The 25,918-nt window shown below is 39.9% G+C and overlaps 1 protein-coding gene across 1 annotated transcript in view; it reads right to left on the bottom strand.

Annotated features, from left to right (window-relative positions):
* Positions 1–3,729: 3,729 nt before the first annotated feature.
* The window catches only part of LOC139935017 (zinc finger protein 423-like), a 47,520-nt gene continuing 25,331 nt past the window's right edge, over positions 3,730–25,918 (bottom strand). The window contains exons 2-6 of the mRNA XM_071929463.1: positions 16,921–17,034; positions 15,688–15,834; positions 14,589–14,804; positions 12,972–13,010; positions 3,730–11,723 (exon numbers count right to left, since the gene is read on the bottom strand). Coding sequence (XP_071785564.1) covers positions 7,534–11,723; positions 12,972–13,010; positions 14,589–14,804; positions 15,688–15,834; positions 16,921–17,034 — 4,706 coding nt within the window. The 3' untranslated portion in view covers positions 3,730–7,533. The remainder of the gene's footprint in view (positions 11,724–12,971; positions 13,011–14,588; positions 14,805–15,687; positions 15,835–16,920; positions 17,035–25,918) is intronic.

Genomic DNA, 25,918 nt, shown 5'->3' with positions numbered 1-25,918 from the left:
CATCGACTAACACTCAAATTATTTTTTGACTCCCATAAAATATGGCCGACCGTGTTAGTTCGCACAGTAAGAGGAGAACCACGCAATTTCGAGGCAAACTTGTGTGGATCATTGTATTCTACTTTTAAAACATCTTTCCAACCATAATGCATTTTATAAAAAAGGGTTACATACGCTTTCAAAGACCAACTCGTCCGATCCAAGGCAACGTGTTCCTTTAAGCTCCATTAAAATGACATCGTCTAACTTTGTTGTGTGAACTCAATTATTTATCTCAAAACGGCGATTGTGGCATGGCTTTGGGAGATGCGTTAAGTTCCTTTTAAAATAATTATGGACTCAAAATCAATATTTATCATGGTGTTTGGGTTATTAAAACACACGGTATTAAGTGGGTTGTAACCAGCACTTTGCATTAAAGTTTAAAGTCTGCCCTTTATTCCGTCGTTTCAAGCCCGGCCTTGCTGAATTATTTACAACGTACTTGCACATATGTCCGGGTGGTTGTACTATCTCTTGGGTCTATATTAGGTCAAAATAATTAGTTTCTGTCCATTGTTATCTTCGTTGAAAGGTCTTGATACCTTTCGCAGATCAAGTTTTTGGTCATGACATAAATCTCTACACACTGTGAAATAAGATGCATGTAATTTCAGCCTTAGGTTTAGATTGTTTGGAATGACTTGCTCTACTGGATGTAACACACATATTGCTAAGTTATAGTTTTTTTAATCATTTGATTTTTTTTATAAAAAGTGGTCATTCTTCGATTTCAACTTTTATTTATTGTGTCGGTCACCAGGGTAACTGATTTTACATACCGCAAGCATGATGATTTTAATTGGCTTACAGATGAGGAAAATGGCCGCGACGTGGTTTTCAATTATAACATCGGTTGACACAACATGGCCGCGTCACTGTTTTCAACCGTGATCAAATTCTTCTTCTTTTTCGCCAAAGAAATTAAATACGAAAAGCGTGGCGGGGATGGTTAGTAAGGTAAAGAGTGAAAACTGAACGTTTATTTTTATGATTCGAATATTCCAAAATGATAATTTCTGACATAATCATACAATTCTTAAAATACCTAGGACAGTTCTTCCATTCTGAATTGTCGAGAGGAGGTTCAATTGAGCATGTCTAAACGTGTGATATACGGTAATGGCAGTGTACTTGGCATGATGAAATTAAGTCAAAAGAGGGCGCTATCAGATGAGTGCGCGAAACGCGCTATAATTTGCATGCCCCGAGTTATTGGGACACGTCGCTTTGATCGGGCGAGCCGGGGCTGCACCAATTGCACGTTCGTAAATGAACCCCCAGTTATGTCCCGGGAATTGGCCAACCCCCACTAAGGAGTTGGTTTAAACAAAACGTTATACCATGGCCCATGGTTTCCACTGAAGTGCTCATTTTCCACAAGAAAAGAGCATCACAAGTGTGAATCAAAAATGGGGAGACCGTGAGGCACTGTCACAACAGGATACAATTGCTCGAAGTTTTTCTCGCCAGATATGAAAAGACCAATGTTGGCCCTAATCACAACCGGAAGGAAAATTGGGGGATGGTATGGGTTAAAAAAATAGGGTAAAAGTTTAGTGTTTTTGCAAAAACATACTAGCAGAAGGGAAAATAGCACTCTCAAGGAAGGCCAGGGATGGTTCTTTTTTGGAAATAATTTTCGCATGTTTCGTGACATAGTTATTATTCAAAGTGTGTGCTCATCAAAGCATGTATTATGTAAACCTTACTATGCAGGTCTGAACATTGCCCTATCTTTACTTTCAACAGTGTCATTATTTCCTCTTTTTTCCTAGTTAGGGGATGTCTGAACATGATTCATAAAGTGCCACATCTTCTTACATGAAATCTGCACTACTAATACTTGGAAGAAGAAGAGATTGATGATTATAAAATAAACTTACCAGTGTTCTTGACTTGACATGAGCCATCCAAATCAAACAACCATCCGTCGAAGACTCTTTAGTCATTACATTCACTTAAACGCATATAATCCAATCTTGCTCTATGAAAGATCCAAAGCGACGACTTGCCGTCCTTCGGCAGTTCCTGAACCGTCATGATAAACTGGAACAATTCTCAAAGAAAAGCTCGTCAAAGCAGTTTTAGCTGGTTCAGTTAAAGCCCTTCAAATCCCTCTTCGGATGTGGACATACCTCCTCAGAATCACAACTCCATCATAACCTCGTCCTGTTGGCCTATTCACTTATTTATGAGAGTATTTTACATGCATCGTACTTTCGGCGCAGACAACATGAAAAATTCCACTTTTGCAAAGTTATGTGCCAAAAAAGACAAAGTACATTGGTAGCCTGCATTGCGTAACAGGCTCACTGTTGTTCGGTTACCAACTCATGTATATAGTTTAAAATGTTTATTACAAACAAACTCTGTCACGGTCGGTGATGAGCCTCCTTGATAAACTGGAACAATTCTCCAAGAAAAACACCGTCAAAGATGGTACAGTTGAAACCCTATCTCTCCAAATAGATGTGCGCATAATTTCTTCGAAAAGCTATCATAAATTGTCCTCCATTCTGTTACTAGACTATTACATGCATGGTTTGTGCATTGTACCATACACTCTACGCAGACAACCTATTAATACCCACTTTTGTAAAAGCATGTGCCAAAAAGACAAACTTCATTGGTAGTCTGCATAGCGTAACAGACACGCCATTGTTCGGTTACCACCTTGTACAACATGCCTCTAATCCCATTATAACTTGTATTACAGTTAGGAATTCGCTTTTGATTGTCCCGCCTGCAAAACTTGTTTCAAATGACACGCATTAATGCACTCGAAGAAGAGGTGTATTTGTATGGCAAACTTGGTCGCACAATCATGACAGCTGACAGCCGACACTCGCTTTTCTTCAAGTAATTTGAACATGTGGCAAATTGAACAGTAGGCGTGGTTCGTGGTTTTTCTAGCATTTTTTATGCCACGGTAAGGAAGGGCAAACGACTTTACAAACAGAAAAGATTGTGCGGTTCGATGTGTTAATTTTTTAAACAGAGTAATTTAATATCAGAGGTTTCCCCCCATGTTTATATGGAAAAGCATTCGGCGTTGATGGTATACTAGCTGGGTTTTGTGTGATTTTTGTTGGTTTGTGTTGGGGGCGAAACACATGATGAGTATGCCCCAGATTAACTTCTTATATTTGCATGCTCCCCTCATAGACCCATTTTTCACTGTTCTCTCTATTTGCCCTCACGTCACCATTTTTTTTTTTTTTTTTTACACCTCTCTTTTTTGATTTCCTAATTTATCTATTTATTTATTTATTTTATTTTCTGTTTATTTGTTTACTTATTTATTTATTTATTTATTTATTTAATTACTTTATTTAATTACTTTTTATTTTTTGCTTGTTTGTTTACTTACTTGTTTTATTGTTTATTTATTCACTTAATTATTTTTTGAATTATTCATTGATTGACTGCTTGTTTGATTAATTATTTAACTTATTTATTTATTTTTCACTTATTTGTCTTCTTTTTTTTTACTCTTAATGTTTTGTAGCGATGTCGTTTCTGTTATGGGTTTTTTCCCTTTCATTGTTGCCTGATTTGTATTTTCTGTACTTGTACTGTTGAGGTCAAATAAATAATAATAATAATAATAAGACTGGTCTTTGACATCTACCAATAGTGTCCAGTGTCTTTAAGAAAATCATACACATGACTCATTGTCTTGCAGGTTTGAGACCGATATTTATTTCTTCCACCTCTAAAGAACAGTGACTAATTTACAGTATCAAAATATACACAGGTACATCCTGGTGATGAAAGGTCCAATTTTGACAATGGCAAGGGGTGGGCAGTTACAGAACAGGAATAGTATCCGAGAGAGGTTAATGGGAACCGTACATAGTTGACGCAGCAGAAGTCGCAAAGCTCCCATACTCTCATGCACCATGCCCGAAGCAGAGGCTATCCCGAACCCTGCCCGGAAAACGAAGTTCCAATGGCTTAAACTATATACATAAAAGTTCTACCCAAGAAGTACAATTCTAAGATTCCCATTACACGATAAGGTACAGTTACAAGATAAGATACAGGGAGAGAAGGGTATGTCTCACACCATATCACCATCGAGCACCAAATGCCTTATTAAATCTATATCTTTCTATACAAACATTTCAAATGGGAACAGCTTTCAATCTATACCCTGTCCCCCAAATAGAATAAAAATTAAAAGGGGCAAAATTGAAAGCTGTCTGCTTAATTAGTTTTTTTTTTGCCACGGAAGGTACACATTTGGTAATTACTCAAAACAAATATTAACTTAAAAACTGACATGGTAACGAGCATTGGAGAACCGTTTATAATACAAAACATTGTGGGATACGACTCCCTCTGAAGTAACGTAGTTTTTGAGAAAGAGGTTATTTCTCACTAAAATAATAAAAGACTTCTAGCTAGAAGTGTATTATTCCTATCTGAAAGCATACAAACAAGGGTGTTTTTTTCTTTCATTTTCCTGCAACTTCGATGACCAATTGAGCCCAAATTTTCAGACTTGTTATTTTATGGTTATGATGGGATACACCAGGCGAGAAAACTGGTATTTGACAATTACCAAACGTGTACCCTCCCTTTAAGCAGATAAACATCGTCAATAAGCAGCCTAGTTTTTTTTGTTTTTTGATTTTTTTACTATTCAGCCTTTTTATTCTGAAGTACAATCATATTATGTTTACTGTCCAATGAGTTGTAAACTTTATTTCCATAACAACCTTTGTTATAATTTAATATATATTATTAACCTTATAATGGCAGCACAAATAAATTAAGCTTGCAAAAAAAACTGTTTTTCCACATTAAAACCACAAAAAAAAGATTACTTATCATATGAAATATCAAGATTTGACCTTAAAACACCAGTAGATTTAATTTTAAACAACAGTAGAAATTTTAACTTAATATCAATTCCTTTTTATATTTTCAAATACACAGTTTTGGTAATGCACCCAAATCAACAGAAGGTGCCACTGGTTTCAGAAAAAACGTTTATAAGCTGCCCTAGGTAACCAAAATACAACCATACACATCCAACCTGTCAAAACAGCTTCGAACTGTGGGTACTTTTTCAAAATGTCCATAATTTTACATTAAACTTACAGGGTTTGAAGATAATCATAGTGGAAAGCTTCCCTTCAAATATTACTTACTGAGGTGCTGTAGTTTTTGAGAAATGAGTAAAACACTGTCATAAAATACGTTTGTAAATGCTTAAAATAATTTTGGTCTCATGAGACCAAAATTATTTTCATGACATTGTTTTGTTTTACTCATTACGCAAAAACTACAGCACCTCTGCAAGTAATATTTTCAGTGAAGCTTTCTACTATCATTATCTTCAAACTGTGTAAGTTTAGTGTAAATCTGTGGACATTGTGTTTTTTGTCCCACAAAAAGTACATATACACCCTTTAATACATCTCTATTAGAAGGACTTCAGAAATAGAACTTTTACCATTTATTTGAAGATTACATACAATGGGTAAAATAAAATGTGCACGGTGATTTTTCGAATAACTCACCATTAAATTTACTGTACTTTCTTAGTTTATATATATACAGTGGAAATGCCACTCAACATTTCAACAAGTATTTACACATACATTGCAGAATAGGGATCTTTTTCTTTTTAGATTTTTCTTTTACATAAAAGAGGCTTTCAAAACATTAGCAGTGCCCAATTTCATAAAGCTGATTAAGCACAAAAAGTAGCACAACAAAATTATGCTTACAAGATTATGTGTATCAGTCAAAATACAATATCACATGTATAATGTGTGACTGGTACCCTGCTTTATTTGCTAAGCAGATATTTATAAGACTCTATGAAACTGGGCTCTGAACAAATGGTACCTTCACAAATTTCATATAACATAAAAGTTACTAAATAAAAGTTATGTCTTCATCAATTTGTTTGCTTTAAAGGGTGATATTAAAACAGTTTAATAACTAGATTTAGCATAAATCTATCTATACTTTCAGCTTTCTAAAGTTTGATAATGCCTGCACCACAACCATAACTTATCCAACGAAGAGTCGCTGCATAAACGTTTCATCATTGAAGAAGAAAAAAATCTCTTTAAAAACCCAATTTGTTAAAATTTATTTCGCACTTGATTTGGTTTGAAGAATATATTCAAAATTTTGAAGGAGTGGTTTCCACTTTTGAAAATAATGATACTATACACATTGCCTTTCAAGGAAAGGTACCACTACCTTTTCACAAATTGCATCAATCACAAGCGATGAAAATAATACACAACCACAAAGGAAACCATTTTCATTTCTTTAAAAATCGCTGATTTCTTTTTCTATGATGAAAAAGCATATTCTTTCCTATTAAAAAAAACTTCATTAATACCTCTTACAACTGTTGTTCTTGATAACAAGTCAATGACTTACTTGATCTGGCACTTGATCAAAGTAGCACCTTTACCTTAAGGACCTTAACTGTCAGTTTAGTATCAATCATAGAGCTACCCAACTTGACTAGAGCGCTAACTCGTGATTTTACAAGCAAAGCTTTTTCAAACTTTCAGTAGTTGATTTCACAAAGAGTTAAGATTAGTCTTATATCAGGTTGGGACAAGTTTCTCATCCCAAATTAGGACTAGTCTTAAGTTTTTCATAACTCCTAGGACTAGTCCTAAGCTAGGACCATCTAAAGTTGTGAAATCGACCCCTGGAAGCAGATTATGTTTGAGGGATAAACATGACTCTACTAATTTTTAATTTTCTTTTGCTCATCTAGTTGCCATCCTGTCATGTTCTGTTTTGTTTTTTATAATTATTGTGTGCTTTTTGCTTGAATAATTATTGTATTCATTATTATTTTGATTGGTGCGTTGTGTTATCGTTTAACTTTTGCTGTGCTTTTTGAAGTTCTTGTATTTGTTGAGGTCAAATAAATAATAATAATAATAATAATGATGACAGAGATACAAGTTTTTTTTCTTAGGACTTTCGTTTGTGTTGAAACGGACACCTCCAAAGAGGGTTGCATCTTGCACTGATTGTGCATTTGAAATAGAGTTTCAATCAAACTCACTGCAAAGAATAACAGCACTGATAACAGCACCAAAATGGCCATACTCAATTTCAAAATGCTCGAGATTCAAAATGCTCTTTTGAATAGATAAGACATAAACTGCCGTTTGAAGATTGATGGATTATTCTTAGATCAAGCGGTAGTGAAGTGAATATTCTCTCAATTATCAGTGTGGAACAGTTATTTACAAATCTACATGATGAACTTTCAAGTTTCATAACCTTTTCATTAAAAGTTCAGTCAGTTTAATCAGTCATCTGATGTTTTATCTTTGTAGCCATCTTTTTTTCCAACCACCAATATGAATGTGAATTAATCGAGGCCGGACGGAAAAACAGTCTGGTTCCTTTTAATGTTTTAAGAATGTTAACTGTCCTCATCAGTAAGTACACAGTAATTTAGACAAAGATGGCTTTAAGTGTGACGATGAAGGTCTATTGTACTTGCATCTCTTCAGTCCTTTGAGGATCTTGACTGCTGCTAACAACGGGTTCAGCCCCAACCGAATCACTCTCAGATGTGCCATCAATGTCTGGTGAGGTGTCCTCTTCTGCCGTCATCGACTCGGCAGAGCTCAAAGGGGAAGCTGAACTACTCTGAGAGGTTCCCTCCTCCTTGTGGATGCGCCGGATGTGTCGACGGAGATTCTTGGCGAGTGTGAAACTCTCCTGGCAGAGCTCACACTGTAAGAGAGCTCCACGAGTCACCATCACACTGTGTGTTCGCATGTGGTCACGGACGTGGCACTTGCGCGAGAACATCTTCCCACAGTGGGGGCACATAAAGGGCTTGATACCGGTGTGGGACTTCAGGTGTACCTTCCTGTTTTCCTTGCGAGCGAAACGTTTGTCACACATCGGACACTGGTAGGGCTTCTCTCCGCTGTGCGACCGCATGTGGATGGTGAGATTACGACTCAGCGCGAAGACCTTTTTACAAATGGAGCAGGTGTATTTACGACCGTCTGTGTGTATCCTCATGTGACCTTGAAGATTGCTCAAGCAAGGAAACACCTCATCACATTGGCCACACTTAAAGGACTTTCTCTTACATCCGAGTTCAGCCTCCGAGTGGCTTCTGAAATAATGCTGCTGTAAGTCCATGGTGGAGTAGAACATCTGCATACAGATTGAGCACTTAAAGCCTTTGTCTGATGTGGTATGAAGGCGTGCATGGTTGGTTAGACTTGCACTAGAGGAGAAGACCCTACGGCATTCTTCGCAGCGGAATATGCCAAGATCTTCCTGGCTTGGATGAGACAAGACATGATTCTGGAGCTCAGCGGCGAAAAAGAACGTCTGGCTGCACTGAGAGCACTTGTGACGCCTTGCTTCCATCCCGTGCTCAATGGCGTGCGCCTGAATATCCTGGGCGCAGCTGAACAGTGCTTTACAAATCGGGCATCGGTAGTCTTTCTCAGTAAAGGTGTGGTTGATGAGATGGCACTGCAGTTTTGCTGGGGAATCAAAAATGTCTTTGCAGAGTTTGCACTCCAGGTGCACTCCTTCTGAGAGTACGTGAGTTGTAACATGGAGCTGGATCTCCATCTCTGTTGCAAAGTTCTGTTGACATTTTATACACTGGTATGTTTTCCCCGACCCATGAGTCAGCAGGTGTATGTCAAGTTCTTCGCGGGTTTCAAACTTCACGGTGCATTTTGGACAACGGTGGGTGTTATTTTGAGGTTTCTTAATGATTGAGGAACCAAAGAATTGGCACTCCAGGGAGGCCTTGATGCAGTTGAGACACATAAAGCAAGGGTGATTGCATCCATCCAGCTTCGGAACCACATCTGTTCTCGATCCAAAGGTCTTTCCACAGACATAACATGGGTATAGTTCATGAACCCCGGTGGATGGAGGAGCTTGTGTGTGGTAGCGTGCATGAAGCTGAAGTTCAACCATAGACGTCAGTATCTGCAAGCAGGCAACACAGCGTATGGTGTTACCGGGTCCAGCTATCTCCTCATTGTGTTGCTGGGCATGGCTCAGGAACTCAGTCTCCATCTGGATTGGCTGCTTGCAGACGAAGCACTTACAGTGCCACGTGGGTTGATTTGACATTGCGCCGCCATCGGGAGAAGTACTGTCTGTGCGAAGTTTAAACTCTGCTGTGTGCTCAATAGCATGCTTCATCAACTCATACTTGGTCTTAAAACTCTGTGAGCAAGTCTCGCAAGGATGTTTGTACTTCCTAGGTACTTCAGTGGTCTCTGCATTCTTATCGGACATCTTGGATTGCACGGAAGCACTGCGGGACTTAATATCATGTTCTTTCAAATGATGCTTTTCAAGGAGAATCTTCAGTGGGAATTTGGCGTCACAGATCTTGCAGATGAAGCACCCCTCTTCCTCATCTTTCATGTTGGCTACCTCTTTCACACTGTTATCCGAGTCAGACGGACTGAAGAAAGGCTTGTCAGAAAAAATTTCTTTATTAGGGGTAAGATTTTGAACGTGTGGCGAGGAGCCTGGATAATCATGAGTTGCCCTCAAATGCACTTCAAGGGTCTCTTGAGAGTTGTAAGGAGCATTGCAGAATGGACATCGAAACTGCTCTGAGTGAGAGGTCAGATGGCACTGAAACTCAACATCGGAAGCAAATGACTGATTACAGAACAGACACTTGAAGGGTTGAGTTATCTTCAGGTGTTCAAACTTCACATGCACCAGAAGGTCCCCTTCTGTGCGGTAAACCACCCCGCATTTCATACAGCTGTACAGTTTACACTCGTTACTATGCTTAACCGCAAAATGAACCTGTATGGAGACCTTGGAGTCAAACACCTCCTTGCAGAGGGAGCATTTGTATAAATGGTGAGCATGGATCTCAAACAGGTGCTTCTGCAACTCATCTGGCTTCTTGAAACTCTTCCCACAATCTTTGCAGATGTACTCGGCTGAGATTGTCTTGTAGTGGGTCAGTACATGCACCACAAGCTGTTCCTCGTTGGTGAACTCATTATGACACGTTGGGCATGAGAAGCTAGCTTGACTGCTGTGTTGGCTCGAAGGTCGAGGATCAACTGAGGGGGCGACAGGATCCTCAGATGGAGCTGGTTGAACAGAGGTGCTCGCAGTTTGCTTATTTGTACTAGACTTGCGCTTTTCTTTGTGTTTTCCTTTCTCTTTGCTTTTCTCTTTTTTGCTGCGTGTTTGGTGGGTTGATTTACTGGTCGCTGCCGATACATCCTTTCCCGGTTGATTTGTCTCAGTCTCGTGGTCGTTTTGAATGTGATCACTGAGAGCTTCAGCAGTGTCAAAGTGTCCTTTGCAGTCTTCTTCTGGACAGAGGAACACAGGGGCTCGATCACTTTGATGGAAGACCTCTACATGAAGTTGCAGCTGCTCGATGGAATCAAAGAGGTTTTGTTTAAAGCAGTAGGGGCAAGGGTATTTCATGCTATCCATGGCCTGGCTGTGACTACGGTTGATGTGCTCTTGGAGCATGGCCTGATTGGGGTAAACCTTGGTGCACTGAGTGCACTGGACTCTTAGCTCGCCACTCAACTGGTTATCCATGTTACCGTGGTAATTCTGAAAGTGTTCATAAAGGGCTGGTTCTGTAAGGAACCCCATACTGCAACGGGGACAGAGAAGACGACCATCGGCGTCGTATGTGATTGCATTTGGGATGGAATGAACGCAGTCCACATGGCTGTGTAGGGCTTGAACCGTGCCGAATTCCATCGTGCAGTAGGCACAGGACAGCATGGTACTAGTGGGAGTTGCCTGATCAGAACCATTTGAATGTATGGCAAGAGGCTCGTGCATTGCCGATACATGCTCTGTCAGATTGAATAAGGTGGGGTACTCTTTACCACAGTACTGGCAACGATGCATCTTAGACATCTTGTCCGAGTGTAAAGTTTTCATGTGAACGTTCAACACAGTAATACTGGGGAAGAACGCTCGTGGGCAAAACTGGCACTGCAGAGGGGCGCTTATTGAGTTCTTGTGAATCTCTAAGTGATTCTGGAGCTCTTCCATGGAGGTGAGCTGCTCTTCACAAATGGGACATCTGTTGTCATCCTCACCGAGATTCTCAGTGTACGTCTCCGAGCCATTTCTGTGCGCGATTGTGTAAAGGGCATTTTGTCCGTCCTGCAAGTCAGACTCATGAGTCTGAAGGTGATCGAGAAGATTCTCTGAGGTGGTGAACGTGGCAACACAGTGGATGCATTTAAAACTGTTTCCCTTGCTCGCCATGAGCGTCTTGTGAAAGTTTTGCGTGTGGGCAGTCAGCGCCGCTGACGTGGTGTAACCCCGGTTGCAGATGGCGCAACGGAATGGCTTCCCCGCCGAGTGCGTCTTCAGATGAATCTTCAAGTGATCACTGCGCGAGAATGATGCGTCGCACTGGTCGCACAGATACTTCTTGTCTCCAGTGTGCAACTTGACATGGCGATCACGGCTGCGCTTGTGCTTGAAGAGGCGACTGCAGTAGGGGCACTTAAAGGGCATCTTGTCGCTGTGGACTTGCTCATGCCTCTTGAGGTAGGTGAGTCGGTGGAAGGCCCTATCGCAGAACTGGCATTGGTACGGTAGACTGCTGTCAACAGATCCCTGTTCCATAGTATACGGAGAATCCAGGTCTAAGGGTTCACTTGATGAATTTCCTTCATCTGTCGAAACAAAAAGGCAAAATAGTATAATGGCAAGAGAAACGATTACATGTAAGGTAACACTGAAGCCCTTTTCACACTGCTCTACTATTCCCAGGGGCCAACCCTAGTATAGGGTATAACCAGCCAGCTCTTTTACAGTTGGATCACTTTAACCCTAATCTACCCCATGCAAATGTGCATACACCGAGAAAAAGCCACCCATACTCTGGAGTAGGGGTAAGTGGAAGAACCTGGGGGTATTCCTGAAATGTGCAACCCCCGTAGAAAAGGGACTTAGGCAGGGACAGTGTGAAAGTGCGCCAGGGTAACTGTGGGGTAACCAAAATTCCCAGGCCTCCCTCGGGCTGTTTTCCCTAGGGATAAGAGATGCAGTGTGAAAAGGGCTTTAGATGAAAGTGAAACCCTTTATGATGTTTGGTGAATTACACCATTTTATTTACTCCAGGAATTATAGACGATGTGACCTATGTTTACATTCAAACCGCCCTCTGTTGACAAAACACTCTATACGTCATGTTTCGCCGGGCACTGAGTTGCGCAGTCACAGTAAGATTGCGTACACTTTCTAGCTGGCTGCCAAAACACAAAGGTTTTGCCCGGCGGTATGCGCGCGAATCATGTTATGGTTTTTCGTGTGACGTCAGAGGTCACATCGTCTATACAGTCATTTTGGGCAAAAATCATTTTGTGCCCCTCGCTGATTCATTTTCAAAAAAAAATATATGCGTTTTTGGGAATGGCCACATTGCTGCCATGGCTGAATTCATTCTGTAATGTTCGGGTTTGCATAATATATTCACAAGCTATTCCAGATGACCTTTGTTCTAGAACAGGGTCCGACAAAGAATGACAAAGATGTCTTTATTCTAATAAAAAGTCACTCTTAATTTTATAATATACATGTATAATGCATGTGAAATCACAGAAGAAATTCGGCCAAGCCAGCAAGTTCATGTGATAAAGCACTTTGTGGTTTATGCTTTGAGGCAAAGGCTGCCACTTACTCCTGGAGCTGAAGTAGGTTTATGACTTGCCACAGATGACATAAATGCATAAGGTCTATTCAGGAAAAAGCACCTTTTCACTTAGTCAACGTAGTTTAAGCAACCACGGATTAACCCAAGCAACAATACAAATTTCAGCCTATGCATATTTTTTATCTGATGATTCATTTCATTTAAGGCTAGACAATTCACACTTTGGTGATAGAGAAACCATGGGTACATAATGAAGTTTTGAACATACCTGAACCTGAAACATACAACTTGGCCCCAATTCCAATATCTGAAATTAAAATAAAACAAACGTATTAAGAACATGGGTTTGCGACAGGTTCTGTAAACAAAGTAGGGCATACACAAATTTGATGTTACCATAATCCATACAAATAAAAAAGCATCTTGCTGTAGAAATGGGTGGCAAATTTTGCAACTAAGTTGAGCTCCGGTCAAATGTTGAGGAATAAGTCAAGACACTTTCCTGTACTCCATCAAACTCCGAGCCAAACTGCAGGAGAGAACATAACCAGCCAGGTCAATACCTAGTGGTTAACTCAAAAAACAGCGCCACCAACCTACAGGTGGATCCTCATTCTAAGGAAGACTAGTGAGACCAGTCGATAACATAATTAATTGGCCATGTGATAAAGTAAGTTATATAAGTTTATTTTTAGTTTCCCCATGTAATGCTGGTTTTATAACAGAAATTATTCACAAAGGTACAATAAAAGTCACCTGTGGGGATTTGAACCTGCGGCGTCCAGATTAATGCGCCAGCACTCTACCGACTGAGCTAGCTACTCAGCCCTAATGTTGATGGTCTTCCTTTATTGTCAATATTTTTGTTTGGGGGTGCCAGTCAGAAGCGATTCAACCTGTAACTGCCGTGTAGCCAGGGATCACACCCAAGTTTACCCTTGTGATTCCTTTATACATGTAGGTTGAATGACTTATTACATGTATGACTGACAAAAAAAATGTTGACATATTTGGGAGACAACAAAATTGAGTGGTAGATAGCTCAGTTGGTAGAGTGCCGGCACCTTTATTGTAGAGGTCGCAGTTTCAAATCCTGCTCAAGAAAATTTGTCTTAGCTCAGAGTAAAGACAGCTGCTGTATCACGAATCTGGGCAAGCTTTTGCATAACAGATGGGAAAACCTCCAAACAAAACTTTGTTTGAATGTGAGGAACAATGGTACCAGGGTTTGCTCAGATTGGAGGTAACTACATGTATACAAAAGCTTGCCCTGAACCAAATGACCCAACAACTGTCAATATAGTCTAACGAATAGACAGATCCACTAGGCTCTGCCCACGACACACATGTGAGCAAGAACACGTGAGCCTTTCCAATGCCATTCTGCACAACTCTGCTGCGCGCGCCAAGCATACGCACACGCATGTCAGACTTTATTTGTTGGACCTTCGTTGCGTTTTGAATACGCAATGGGTCGGAGCTTAATGGATCGGTCTATTCAAACTAAAGCAAGTCATTGTACTAGTCATCAGTCAAGTCTAACTCGCAAGATGGTTTATTGCGTCCTGTTTCACTCAGAAGGCTCAGAGTCAACAGCCTTGCTCCCTCATTACCCTGCAGGATCAAGTATGGCTACTATGTGACATGTCTACAGCTGTGTGACTGTGAAAAGACATGATTCATTTTCAATGGAATCACGCCCAAATACTTGCATTTTTACATGCGCACGCAGAGTAGTCACGCTTCGGAGCCAGTTGTCAGTTGATCCCTCCCAGGGGTTGATGACGAGGGGTATCAATACGGCGCACTGCTGGTAGTGGCAAGGCTGTCAAAAAGTAAATTTGCGAGTGATAGAAACAAAAATATTCAGAGATTTGAAATGTACCTGTTTCACAGTCATAATTGCGATGGTCCATGAAGTCAGTGATACTCAAGAAAGCTGAGTTGCACGAGTCACACTTATAAATCTCCTGTTCCTCGTCTTCTTCTTCCTCGTCGTCGTCCTCGTCTTCAGCTCCTTCCTCCTCTCCTAGATCCTCTGCATCATCATCAGCGATGATGTCGTCTTCATCAAGGTCAAGAAGCTCCCCTGGTTCAACGTCTAGAGATTAACAAGGTAAAATTTGAGTTGAGGTGGGGGTCTCAAAAAATATAGCCGAGTATTTGGTACTTATATAAAATAACTTAAATCATTAACTTGTGGGTGCAATTATGTATTAAATCTCTTTTTTGGAGTCTTCGCTCTGATAGAGCCGGTGTGGTCTTAGCGAGTATACTGTGCGAAACATCAAACCACAGAGCCAACACTCCCACAAAAGAGATTTAATACATGGTTGTACATGTACCTGAAACTTTACTTATTTGAGTACTTCTTATATTTTTTTCACACCATGCAAAGCTTCAGACACCACTTGTTTGGTACCTGCTTGATTTGAGAAAATTAATTATTCCAAAAAGTAGGAGATTGCCATTGGGGTAAATAAGCCCAACTCGGGTTCGGAATTCTGAAAATGTTTCTGTGCGGTCAATTTTTGTGGAACTTTACAAAGCTTCTGGTCAATTTCCTTTGGAATTTCATCATGGCTGTTGCCACAATGAAACTCTGACATGACAAAAAATCTAATAACAAGCACTAGGAATTGATGCGAGTACGCACTCACCCTGTTTCACAGATAAGAACCTAGGCTTTAAGTTAGGCTGGAATCTCGAAACGCTTAAAATGGGTTTTTTGTGATAAACCATCAACATGAAATAACAAACCTGACAAAACTTGGGCTGAGGCTGCTTAGTTGAGAGAACATAGTGAAAAACAACTGACAATTTTCAGCATGTTTTCAGCACCTCAATGGTGGTTGTAACTACTAAAATCTGATGTTGCATTTTTTTTAAGATTTCCAAAGACAGTTTTCTGGAATATAACTTCATTTCAGAGGGATATATTTCAGTTAAGCTATAAACTATAAGCTTTTAGACCCACTCCTTACCAGCCGAAAGCAACTTCAAAGGGTTTCTTTTCTCAATGTCAGATGCGATAGAATCATTGTCTTCGTTACAAAACGGCTTGAGGATGATACTAGTTGGGCTCTTAGGAGATTCCTCTATATGTGATGACTCGCCGGCACTTGAACGAGCTGGAATAAAACATCACAAAGTTGGTTTAGCAAAATACAATAAACAAACTAATACAATTTTCACAAAATTATGTTTTCCCCCCATTAAATGTATCATTTCTACATGTTTTATCAAGTAATAAGCCACAAGGAAAACTGAGTGGGTAATTTCTAAATATTGTCCCTTGGAGATTTCTATCCCCCATACAGGAAATTAAAATGGGCTGGAGAAGTTTGATTAAAAACAGGACGCTTAGAAGGAGTTTGCACAGTTTCTCATAATATGGGGAGGGAACACACAGAATCTCCGGCCAAACAGCAGGCCTTATACTTCACGGAGGCAACGAAGGTGATTGCCTCCGTTGCCCCTTGCCATTGCCTTGGTGCCCTTGAAGTGCTCAAGTAGAAATTTACAATTTCCTCATAGGGTGCCCTTTGCCAAAGAGAAAATGCCTCGGTGCCCTTGCCCTTTCAAAAATGAAGCATACAGCCCTGAAACAGGCACTCTTAAAATGATGGCATTCTCCCTATATTGTCAATAGTTTAGTTCAGAGATGCCACTTAGAAGCAATACAACCACTTACTGCTGTATATAGTCAGGGATCACACCCAAAATTACAATATAGATTGAAGATATTTTAAATGATTTTCATCAAAGATCACTCGTTGTCATTTTTGTTCAAGATGGTCTTTAAATAGAACCAATATGGCCAAGTTGGATAGTCCATCCACTAGAAAAGAATATAAATATGTAAAACAAATGTAGGGTTGCAGTTCCATTGACAAGCATGCAGTTCTGTTGACAAGCAGCAGGAAAGAGTCAGTAGGGACAAAAAAGACTCTTTCTTCTTTTACTTTTCTAAAAGCAGGGATAAACTTCAACCGTAGTGTCGGGCAGAGGGGCGGCTGGGTGTCTTTTTGATGCCCTAATTATAATTTGGGCACTCGTCTTTAATTTGGACACCCTGTTTTGTCTGCCGTTCACATGTAGGCCTACATTTAAGGGTAAGTGAACAATTTGGACAACCTAGTTTTTCAATTTTCAGACAAAATGTTGACAGCCTTTTACCATACCCTGATTCCAAAACCTTGACTACAATGCCTCACCTTTTTTGCTTTTTGTCTCGTCAGAGATGAATGAAAGTCTCTCGTCGTCAGCGTCGTCTGGTTTCGACGATGGACCTGCTTCCCCAAAAGCTGAATCTTCAGAGAAAGCACCACCTGCAAAGACAGAAACAAATATTCATGAGACTTGGTGCTACATGCAGCTGCTTTTCCAAAGTCCTGCATTTGAAGACACTGGACACTATTGGTTATTGTCAAAGACCAGTCTTCTCACTTGGTGTATCTCAACATATGCATAAAGTAACAAACCTGTACAAAATTTGAGCTTGATTGGTCTTCGGAGTTGCGAGATAACCATGAAAGAAAAAACACCCTTGTCACAGAAGGTTGTGTGCTATCAAATGCTTGATTTATCAAATTCATGTAAAATTACTTCTTTCTCAAAAACTACGTCACTTCACAGGGAGCTGTTTCTCACAATGTTTTATGCAATCAACCTCTCCCCATTACTCATTACCAAGTGAGGTTTTATGCTTATAATTATTTGGTGTAATTACCAATAGTGTCCACTGTCTTTAAATTGACAAACAAATATGGTGACGCCTTATTTATCCAGGCACCTCAGATCATCAAACTCATCCCTACTGCAGACTGTTTCACCAACTTAAAACTCTCAAGACCATAATGGCATGTTTTGAACAATCTGCAGCTCACTATCAGTAGAATATTGTCTACCGAAGATTTCAAGATTGCACTTGGGACACACTTGTTCAAGAAAAATTTACTTGAACAGGACTTGAACCCGTGACCTCCAGATTAGCATGCCCCTGTTCCACAAACTGAGCAATATGAATTTTTAAATATTAGCTAAATGAGCTACATGTATAATGTATATTATTAAATGATTATTAAATAAATAACTGCTCAATACATGTACGTGTATGTAAGTGAACAAGCACTCAAATTTACTTGTTCATTAGTAAAATAAGACTAACTTTTTTGCATTGATAAAGAGAAGAAATTTGCAATCCAATAAAAAGCTTTTATGAAATTGGGCCCCTGATCTTTCGAAACAAGATCTCATATCAAGTTTAATGGCGGATATTCAAATAAGCATGACATTAACAAAATATCCAGACTTTTGTTCTTCACGTGAATTGATCCGTCCATCAAGGGAAATTAACCACTAAGCATCAAGGGACATAAACATCAGCCGACAACAAGCAATCTCTCTTTCAGGGATTTGTCGTTTTGTCATCGTCTTCATTTTGGATTTTTTTCTTGGGTTGGGGATTGTGGGGGAACTTTCATTTCCATCTACTTGAACTAACCATTTCACCAAATTGTAAACAATTACAATTTCATTTCATTTCACTCGACAGGCCTGTTTTACAAAACAACAAAATCTTAATGATGCTTTATGTTTGTCACAAATGTTATGCCAGATTAATTTGGTTGTTTCTGTTTTAGCTTCACACACTCCCCCCCCCCCCCCACCCCCCCTCAGCCCATTACTGAAACCATAGCGATAAAATGACCAGCAGGGTTATGAATCAACAACATGCAGTTAAAAGGGCCCCCAGAGAAAATGGTACCTTTAAAGGCTGGATTTGTTGCACTTACTACTCAGTAGACGCCCCCACTCAATTTATTTTTAAAAGGTATTGTACAGGACTGCTAGTACAGCTGACAAATTGGTTGCAGGCAGCATCTTGATTGGCTGCGTATTGTGCCACAAACAGCACCTCGTAAACCTTTGCATGGTGCTACGTAAAGGAATAGGTCTCATACATCAAAATGTAGCTCGACCTGCAGTGGAAAAAAAGCGCTTTGAGAAGGCCATCAGGTGGAATACAGCGCTATAAGAACTTAGCATTATTATTTTTTTAAATCATTTAATTTATTATATATACAGGATTGGTGGAGCTGACGAATTGGTTACAGACAGTGTTCATGTTTTATGTGATCAACACCGTATGTATAAAATAATAAAATTGTGAAAAATTGGGCTTTATTTGAGTCAGGGAAATACTTTCTTGTTTTTTTTCTTTTTGTGAGGGGGGGGGGGTCCGATCCAGTTTCTCAAAGCCTTTCTTATATTCAAAATCTGTGGGTGAAAAAGTCCAAAGCAGGTCATTTCCAACAAAATTTTATGACATCATTTACAGTGCTTCTTATCAAGTAAGCTTTCAAAGTCAGGCCTGATACTTCACGGAAGCAACGAAAGCAATTGCCCTGCGTGTCCCCTGGTCATTGCCTTGGTGCCCCTTGCGATGCTCCACTAGAAATTAAAAACTGCCTTATAGGGTGCCCTTTACCAAGGAGAAAATACCTTGGTGCCCTTGCCCTTTACAAAACGAAGCATGCAGGCCTGCAAAGTCATTAGTTTTTCTTGAGTTACCAAAGGTAAACCCTCCATTGTCCGATAAATTCATCAGAGAGAGAAGGAATATTAATTTCCTCCAATTTATAAACTCTGCTCATAAAAAAAAATTGGGTTCCATCAAAGCCGATAGTTTCCCTGAACCAATTATCATTAGTCCTAATGGAACGACAATGCGTACATGGTATGATATTGTTGTCTATAAATCTAATACTCGCGAGACTCAATTACGTCGACGGGACATAAATCTGCACTATTTCAGAGACTGATCGGAGTGTTTGTCAGGGAAAAGTAAAATGAGTAGGGATCAGTCCGATCGATTTACTTGGTTTTAGGTTTCAACTAGTCAGTGCCAAATGTACATGCACCCTGAGAAAATATTGATGTTTCTTCATAAAATGTATCATCTTATCAAAACAGACATGAAGCTAAGAGGCCTTGAGAGATAAGAGGAACTGTTGGATTCTCTAAAATTTTAGCACCTACATTTTGAGCAAAATAGAATTAGCTGCTGTTGCAAACACCCTATTAACCAAAAGGACGATGGTTTAAATGCAGAAAAATAGTTAATGGCCTGGCGTATTGACCCTAGCAGAGTCTTTCTCAAAGGCTTTCTCTTTATAGCCTTTGAGAAAGACTTGGCTAGGGTCAAATCGTCAGGTCATCACTTATTTTTTGCACCTACATTTTGTAATGTGGATTTTATTACACCTTTGACAGAGAATCAAACCAAAGAGGGACATAGATTCTACTTGGAATTATTACATTAGAGCGTGACTGCTTCATCACTCTGTACAATTTGCCAAGGAGAGGCAAGTTTGAAGCGCATTATGCGGAAAAGTTGACAAGATTTTAGTCATCTTGGGCCCTTTTCAAACTACTCTATTCCTTGGGGGCAACCCGGGGGGAGGGGGGATTACAGCCAGCCTTTCCTCATTTTCCCCTGATCTACCCCAGCAAATGGGCATACCTTTGGGAATAGCCACCTCTCATAAGTTTGTTCTCACTGTATCTCATAACCCCGCAGAATAAATCCCTGGGGAGGCTCGAGCAGTTTCTTGACCCCATGTTTACCCGGTGCACTTTCACACTGGTCCCTATTCCACAGGGTTCTGGTTGCAAGAATACCCCTGGGTTTCACTGCTTGCCCTTATACACCAGAGCAGGGGTGGCTTTTCCCTTGGGAATGCCCATTTGCAGGGGTAGATCCAGGGTAAAAACGAAAGGGCCGGCCATTATTCCCCGGGATTGCCCAGGGGAATAGAGTAGTGTGTGAAAAGAAATTTTCTCTGTGTTGTCGGTATAAGATGGTATTTTTGTAAGGCTGATGAATGTTTTTCGCACTCATGTTAGCATTTTAAAAGTCCAAACTGACCATCTGCGTTGAATTGCGAGTGTGATTGTTTCAAAACAACTGCTTCTTTGGAAAATGGCTTTTCTGGTGTCAACTGAAGAGAATGCATAGTGTTCTGAAGCGACAACTTTCTTCCTGGGTGTCGCAGTCATGTAGGAAACTAACAAATGGTTGCAGTTTGTGGAGTACTTTTATCAGAGTATTTTACATGCAACTTACCCTTTAATTTGTGTCACAGTAAGTGAATGTTGCTTCGCTTATTAGGTCATTACATAATACCCAGGAAACGAAGCTACTCCTACAACATGTACAACAAACCTTAAAACCTCTTTTAAGAGGTTTTAAGGAAGCTTAAAAGCTTTTCACAGACGAGAACATTTGTTAATTGCCAACACCAAGGAATTGTCTACAAGTGTCTTTCGTCATGTCTAACATTCAAACATATAGATCCCCAGACTGGTGTGTACTAAAACTTTGTGTATGATGTGTCATACAACACAAGATCCCCCCATCCAATCCAAAGTAAGACCCAGCTGTTCTGTCAAACTATAAGGGCCACGCCTGGGGCGTGTCAGCAGCTAAACTAGCACAATAGAGTACACATCTTTGGCTAGACAGCTTGTTATAATATGACAGTGGGTCATCTGATAAGATTTGTATTCAGTGTCACCCCCTAGGGTGTTAATTAATACATCAGCGCTGAATACATAGTGTAGCAATCTGACAGATTACATAACAATTATGACCCAATCTTTTCTTCTTTTCTTTGTATCAGCAGGGGTTTAAATTGTTCACACTTAAACTCCATGCAAAACTAATCTGAGATTGCTTCTGTGGTACAGGCTGTGTCCCTATTGGTGGCTCTGCCTACGGCTGTTGCTAGGGGTGTTGCTATAGGCATCCCATGCTTCAATGCATGTTAACATGACAACCAAGCCGCAGCCGCAACAACCAAGTCAGACACTACCTTACTCATCCTTTTGTTTTTAATCAGTCTGGGAGATTGCGTCAACTCAAATCCAACACTAATCGTCATCGTCTCTCCTTCTTACCCAGTGCAATTTCTTATTTTAACAACAGTTTTATTAGATAACTTGCTTCGTGCTTCCCAATCCATGTCTCCTACAGCCTCTCCCTTGTTCCCAAGTATTGTCTTCCCACCCCTCCCACACCCTTCCTTCTCTCCTTTTTCCAACCCCCCCCCTTCTTTTCCAAGTCATCCTTTGGTTAGTTTCTGTTTTGATGTATATTTTAATTCCGATGTATTTTAAAACTATTTATTTGTGCAATGTGATATTTTTATTATATTGTTGCTGTTTTAATGTCTATGGTTCATGTATGTTTTGTGCTATTTTTTAATTACTGTATTTTAATGTGCAAATCGAGAAAGTGATTTTCATGCTGGGCATGACGAATAAAAAATCTAATCTAATCTACTCTAATCTTTTATGCAAAACAAATATTATGCAAATAAAGTCTTTGACACTTTTTATTGTTAATAGTATAGAATAGCGTGCGTGTAATGCAGTTTTATGTATTCTTCGTGTAATTTTATGTAGTTTTCAAACAAGGAAAAGGAATTTTGTGTACTTTTTAACATGACTGATTAAATATTGAAGTGAATTTAATTGAATTAAATTTAATTGAATTGAATTGAATTGAAGAAAAAAAAAATATATATATACATATATTGATGAATGCAAAATAAAACTTAATAACAAGGCATAGGGCATCAGGTTGGCTCAGTGGTTTCTTTCCACGCCTTTGACCCCTGAAATTGTTCATTTAAAATAATATGGGCAAGTGAAAAAGCTGACAGACTCGTGAAATGACAAGCTAACTGGTCCCGCTGGCCAGTTACTAAACAATAATTATTCTTAAAGGGTAAACCCCGGTTACCCCTTCTTAGGAGAGCAGGGTTAGGTCAGATACCCCCTGGGATTACCCTGCTGAGTGTGCATTTTCCTCAAAGGAAAAAATCACATCAAGTGTGAACCTACAAATCATGGGGTGGCAGCGGTGGGGATAAAATTCACCTGGAATTTACTGGGGTTTTATATCCTGGGAATTGAATATTGGTGTGAAATGGGCTTTATATTCCCTGAAGCCCGCCCTCTATTGAAAAAAACATCACATGGCTGTTTCAAGTTGTATGGTAGCCTGAACATCTGACGTCACACTTCGAGGCTCGTGAATAACGCCAGAGACCGGCCTTCAGCCAGCGTGTACATTCACCTTTAACCTACATTCATTTCACATAGAGAGTACGCAGTCATATTCTATGGTGGACGTGATAAGAGTGAACTGTTTGGGCATCTATGGAAAGCTCATGTCACTGTGCACGTTTATCTAATGATATCATCCAATTGTATCCAATGGAATAACTGGATCTGAGTAGCAGGTACCTGTCTATATCCTTGCGAAAAAAAGACAGGGGCCCAGTCTAGTTGTATGGCTTCTGACTGGCACCCTTGCAAACAGATACCACCGAGATAGGGCTTGAAAGATTAGTTTGTAGAGTGCAGGCACGTTCATCTGGTTCAAATCCAGCTCTAGTTATTTTGCTTTGCTCAACTCAAAATTATTTATAAATTTACCTACACTGCAGCTGAGATTTATCACTTGATATGAAAAAACAAATTCAATTAAAAACACACAAAATAAATCTGACTGAATTGATGACAAATATAATGAACAAGATTTCAGAAATTTTGTTGAAACATTTCAAGGAGATCTTGAGTGAAACAACTTGTAATTCAGAAGAAGATATTGTGTAAATAAGATCACAGGACGGACAAGAGTCTATGGGCAGAACACTCATAGAACTTGATGACATTAATTCACTTGAAAATGGCGGGAATGTGAATTATAGTAATTTCACTCATATGAGTGATGTAATATTTGGCCTTAAGTAATAATTATGCATAAAAGTGTATTGCGGGACTGGATTCTTGTTTGCATTACTTTTGCAATCTCTTACAATCAATGAAACTGTGGGGCAGACTTCCTGGCAATATGCAAAATTACTTTCAACATTGAAAGACCAAGGGGGGTCCCCCTGCATGCAGGCCCAGACAGCCCACGCTAATCAGCCAGACCCACAGCCTCAATTACCTGGCCTGACCCCTACAAAGCAGTCCCTGAATCCTACGGATCCCCCCACGCTGTGAATGCACTACTCCAGACTAACATGGTCACACATGACCTGCCCAGGGGGCTAGGATTCCCAATGGGGGGTGCTTAGACTCTTGCATTTCCAGGGCCTGGATCAGCGAGACGCTGGGAGCAGATATTTTCTCGGCGCAGCGGGGCAATGATTGCGTTACTGACCCTGGTCCTTACAGGAGGCCGTGAAACACAACAGGGGGCGCGACTCTGTCCTGCGGTGGACATTTCATTATTCCGTTACTAACAAACATCTTGTAAAAACAGCCCCCCTTTTGTGCAATTTTCAGTCTCCACATGCTCAAAGCATGTTGGTTTCGATATTTCATAAAACCACACCCAGTGGTAACGATACATGATCTCCTACATTGCAAGTGTGCTCTGTACACTACCATGGAGGAAGGAAACACGTTGCTACCATGTGACTCATATCAGACACTTTGATTGGGCAAGGAAATAGCATTTGCAGATCCTAACATCATCATTGCTTATTTTGACTGCAGAACTAAAATGGCACATGTTTAACATTGGTACAAATCAAGACCCAAGATCCACACTTGATGTGACCACCAAAATCTCCGTGATGAGACCCAACGAAACAACAAAGCTGTGAAAGTCTAAGCTCAATCGGTCACCAGAGACAGGAGAAAAAAAAAGTGGGGAAAAACCTTGAATGTTTTCACTCTTTTCAAATAAACTTGCAAAATCAAAACCAATTGTTTTACTAATTTCTCGAAAAATTATGGATTTCAAAGCAAGTACATTATATTATTTCAAGGGAAGTTTTCCACCATGACCATCTTTGTACCATGTACATGTACCATGTGTGCTTATCTGTGAACATTTATGTGTCTATTCTTCTCATATATGCTTTTCTTTGTAGGTTCTCTATGATAAAAACTTTGTGATAAGATTGAGTTTTCACTTCCATAAATCAAATAATGTGTCCCTACATGTGTTTCTCAATTTAAAAAATTACAAAATGTTAAATTATTTAATGTTATCAACCACCTTTCAAAGCAGTAGCAGTGTACATTAAGCAAATATAATACAATAAATATATGCAACTAATAGCACTTCACACTAAGGCTATTAAAAATAACAGCGCAGTACCCCAATCTCAGATAAGGTGTTAAATTTCACTATTGTACCAGCGTGTAGATGTCAAAGCTTTATGTTTACTCGTCTGTACTGTACAACTACATGTACTAAGTACCTGACAAATACAGTCTGGTGCGTCAGGGTGTTCACGCAAGCGGTGGAAAGTTGGTCTGATATCCAGGGTCCACTAAATTTCATAAAGCTGTTAAGCAGAAAATGCTGCTTAGCAAATTTGACTGCTAAGCGTATTATGAGTGGGGCACCAGTTGTAACAATGCAAACTTCATGGAATTGTGTTGCTGGTAACCAGTTTCTGTTTTAAGCAAGTTAGATTGTTCTGTGCTACCAAAGCTTTTGTGCTTTCTGCAGGCTAAATGAAATTGAGCCCCAGGCCCAGTTTCATAAAGCTGTTAAGCAGAAAATACTGCTTGGTAAATTTCTTTGATAAGCGAGATGTTAGTTGGGTACCAATCACAGCTATGGTAAATGTATGGTATTTTGACTAGTAATATTGTTTTGCTAATCAAGTTTGTTATGCTTGCAAGTTTTATGAATAGAGGGCCCTGGTGTTTTGAGCTAAAGTGGCATCATAGTGCGGAGTGCTATATTGCACCTTCATTAACAACAAACAAATGCAAATGTTTCCTTTGTCCATGTTCCACACCATTTCTCCTGATAAAAAAGTTGGCAGTTGCCAAACTGAAACAGGTGGTTCTGTTCTTTTAATAAGGGAATAACAGGGTAGCTACGAGTTCTTACATGGCCGTTTAAAGCCGGCAGGGTCGAATTGCCATGTGATAAAGGCCCGAGCGGAAGGCGAGGGCCTTTAGCGCACGGCAGAGACCCTGCAAAAAATCGTTAACAAAGTAAAATTACAGACACTTTGACAATTGAAATTTGAGGTTTTAAATATTTTTTCAGAAACTTTGTGAAGAGTCTGTTGCGCGTGGGCTGTGTGTGCGCACGCGCGCGCTTAGAAATGGATTACGCGCGCCCGCTTAGAAGAAGACTAGCGCTAATAAGAGCTATGAATTGGG

The sequence above is a fragment of the Asterias amurensis genome, chromosome 3, assembly GCF_032118995.1.
Source record: "Asterias amurensis chromosome 3, ASM3211899v1".
Classification (NCBI taxonomy): Eukaryota; Metazoa; Echinodermata; class Asteroidea; order Forcipulatida; family Asteriidae; genus Asterias; species Asterias amurensis.
This window is presented reverse-complemented; position numbering and strand designations above follow the sequence as displayed.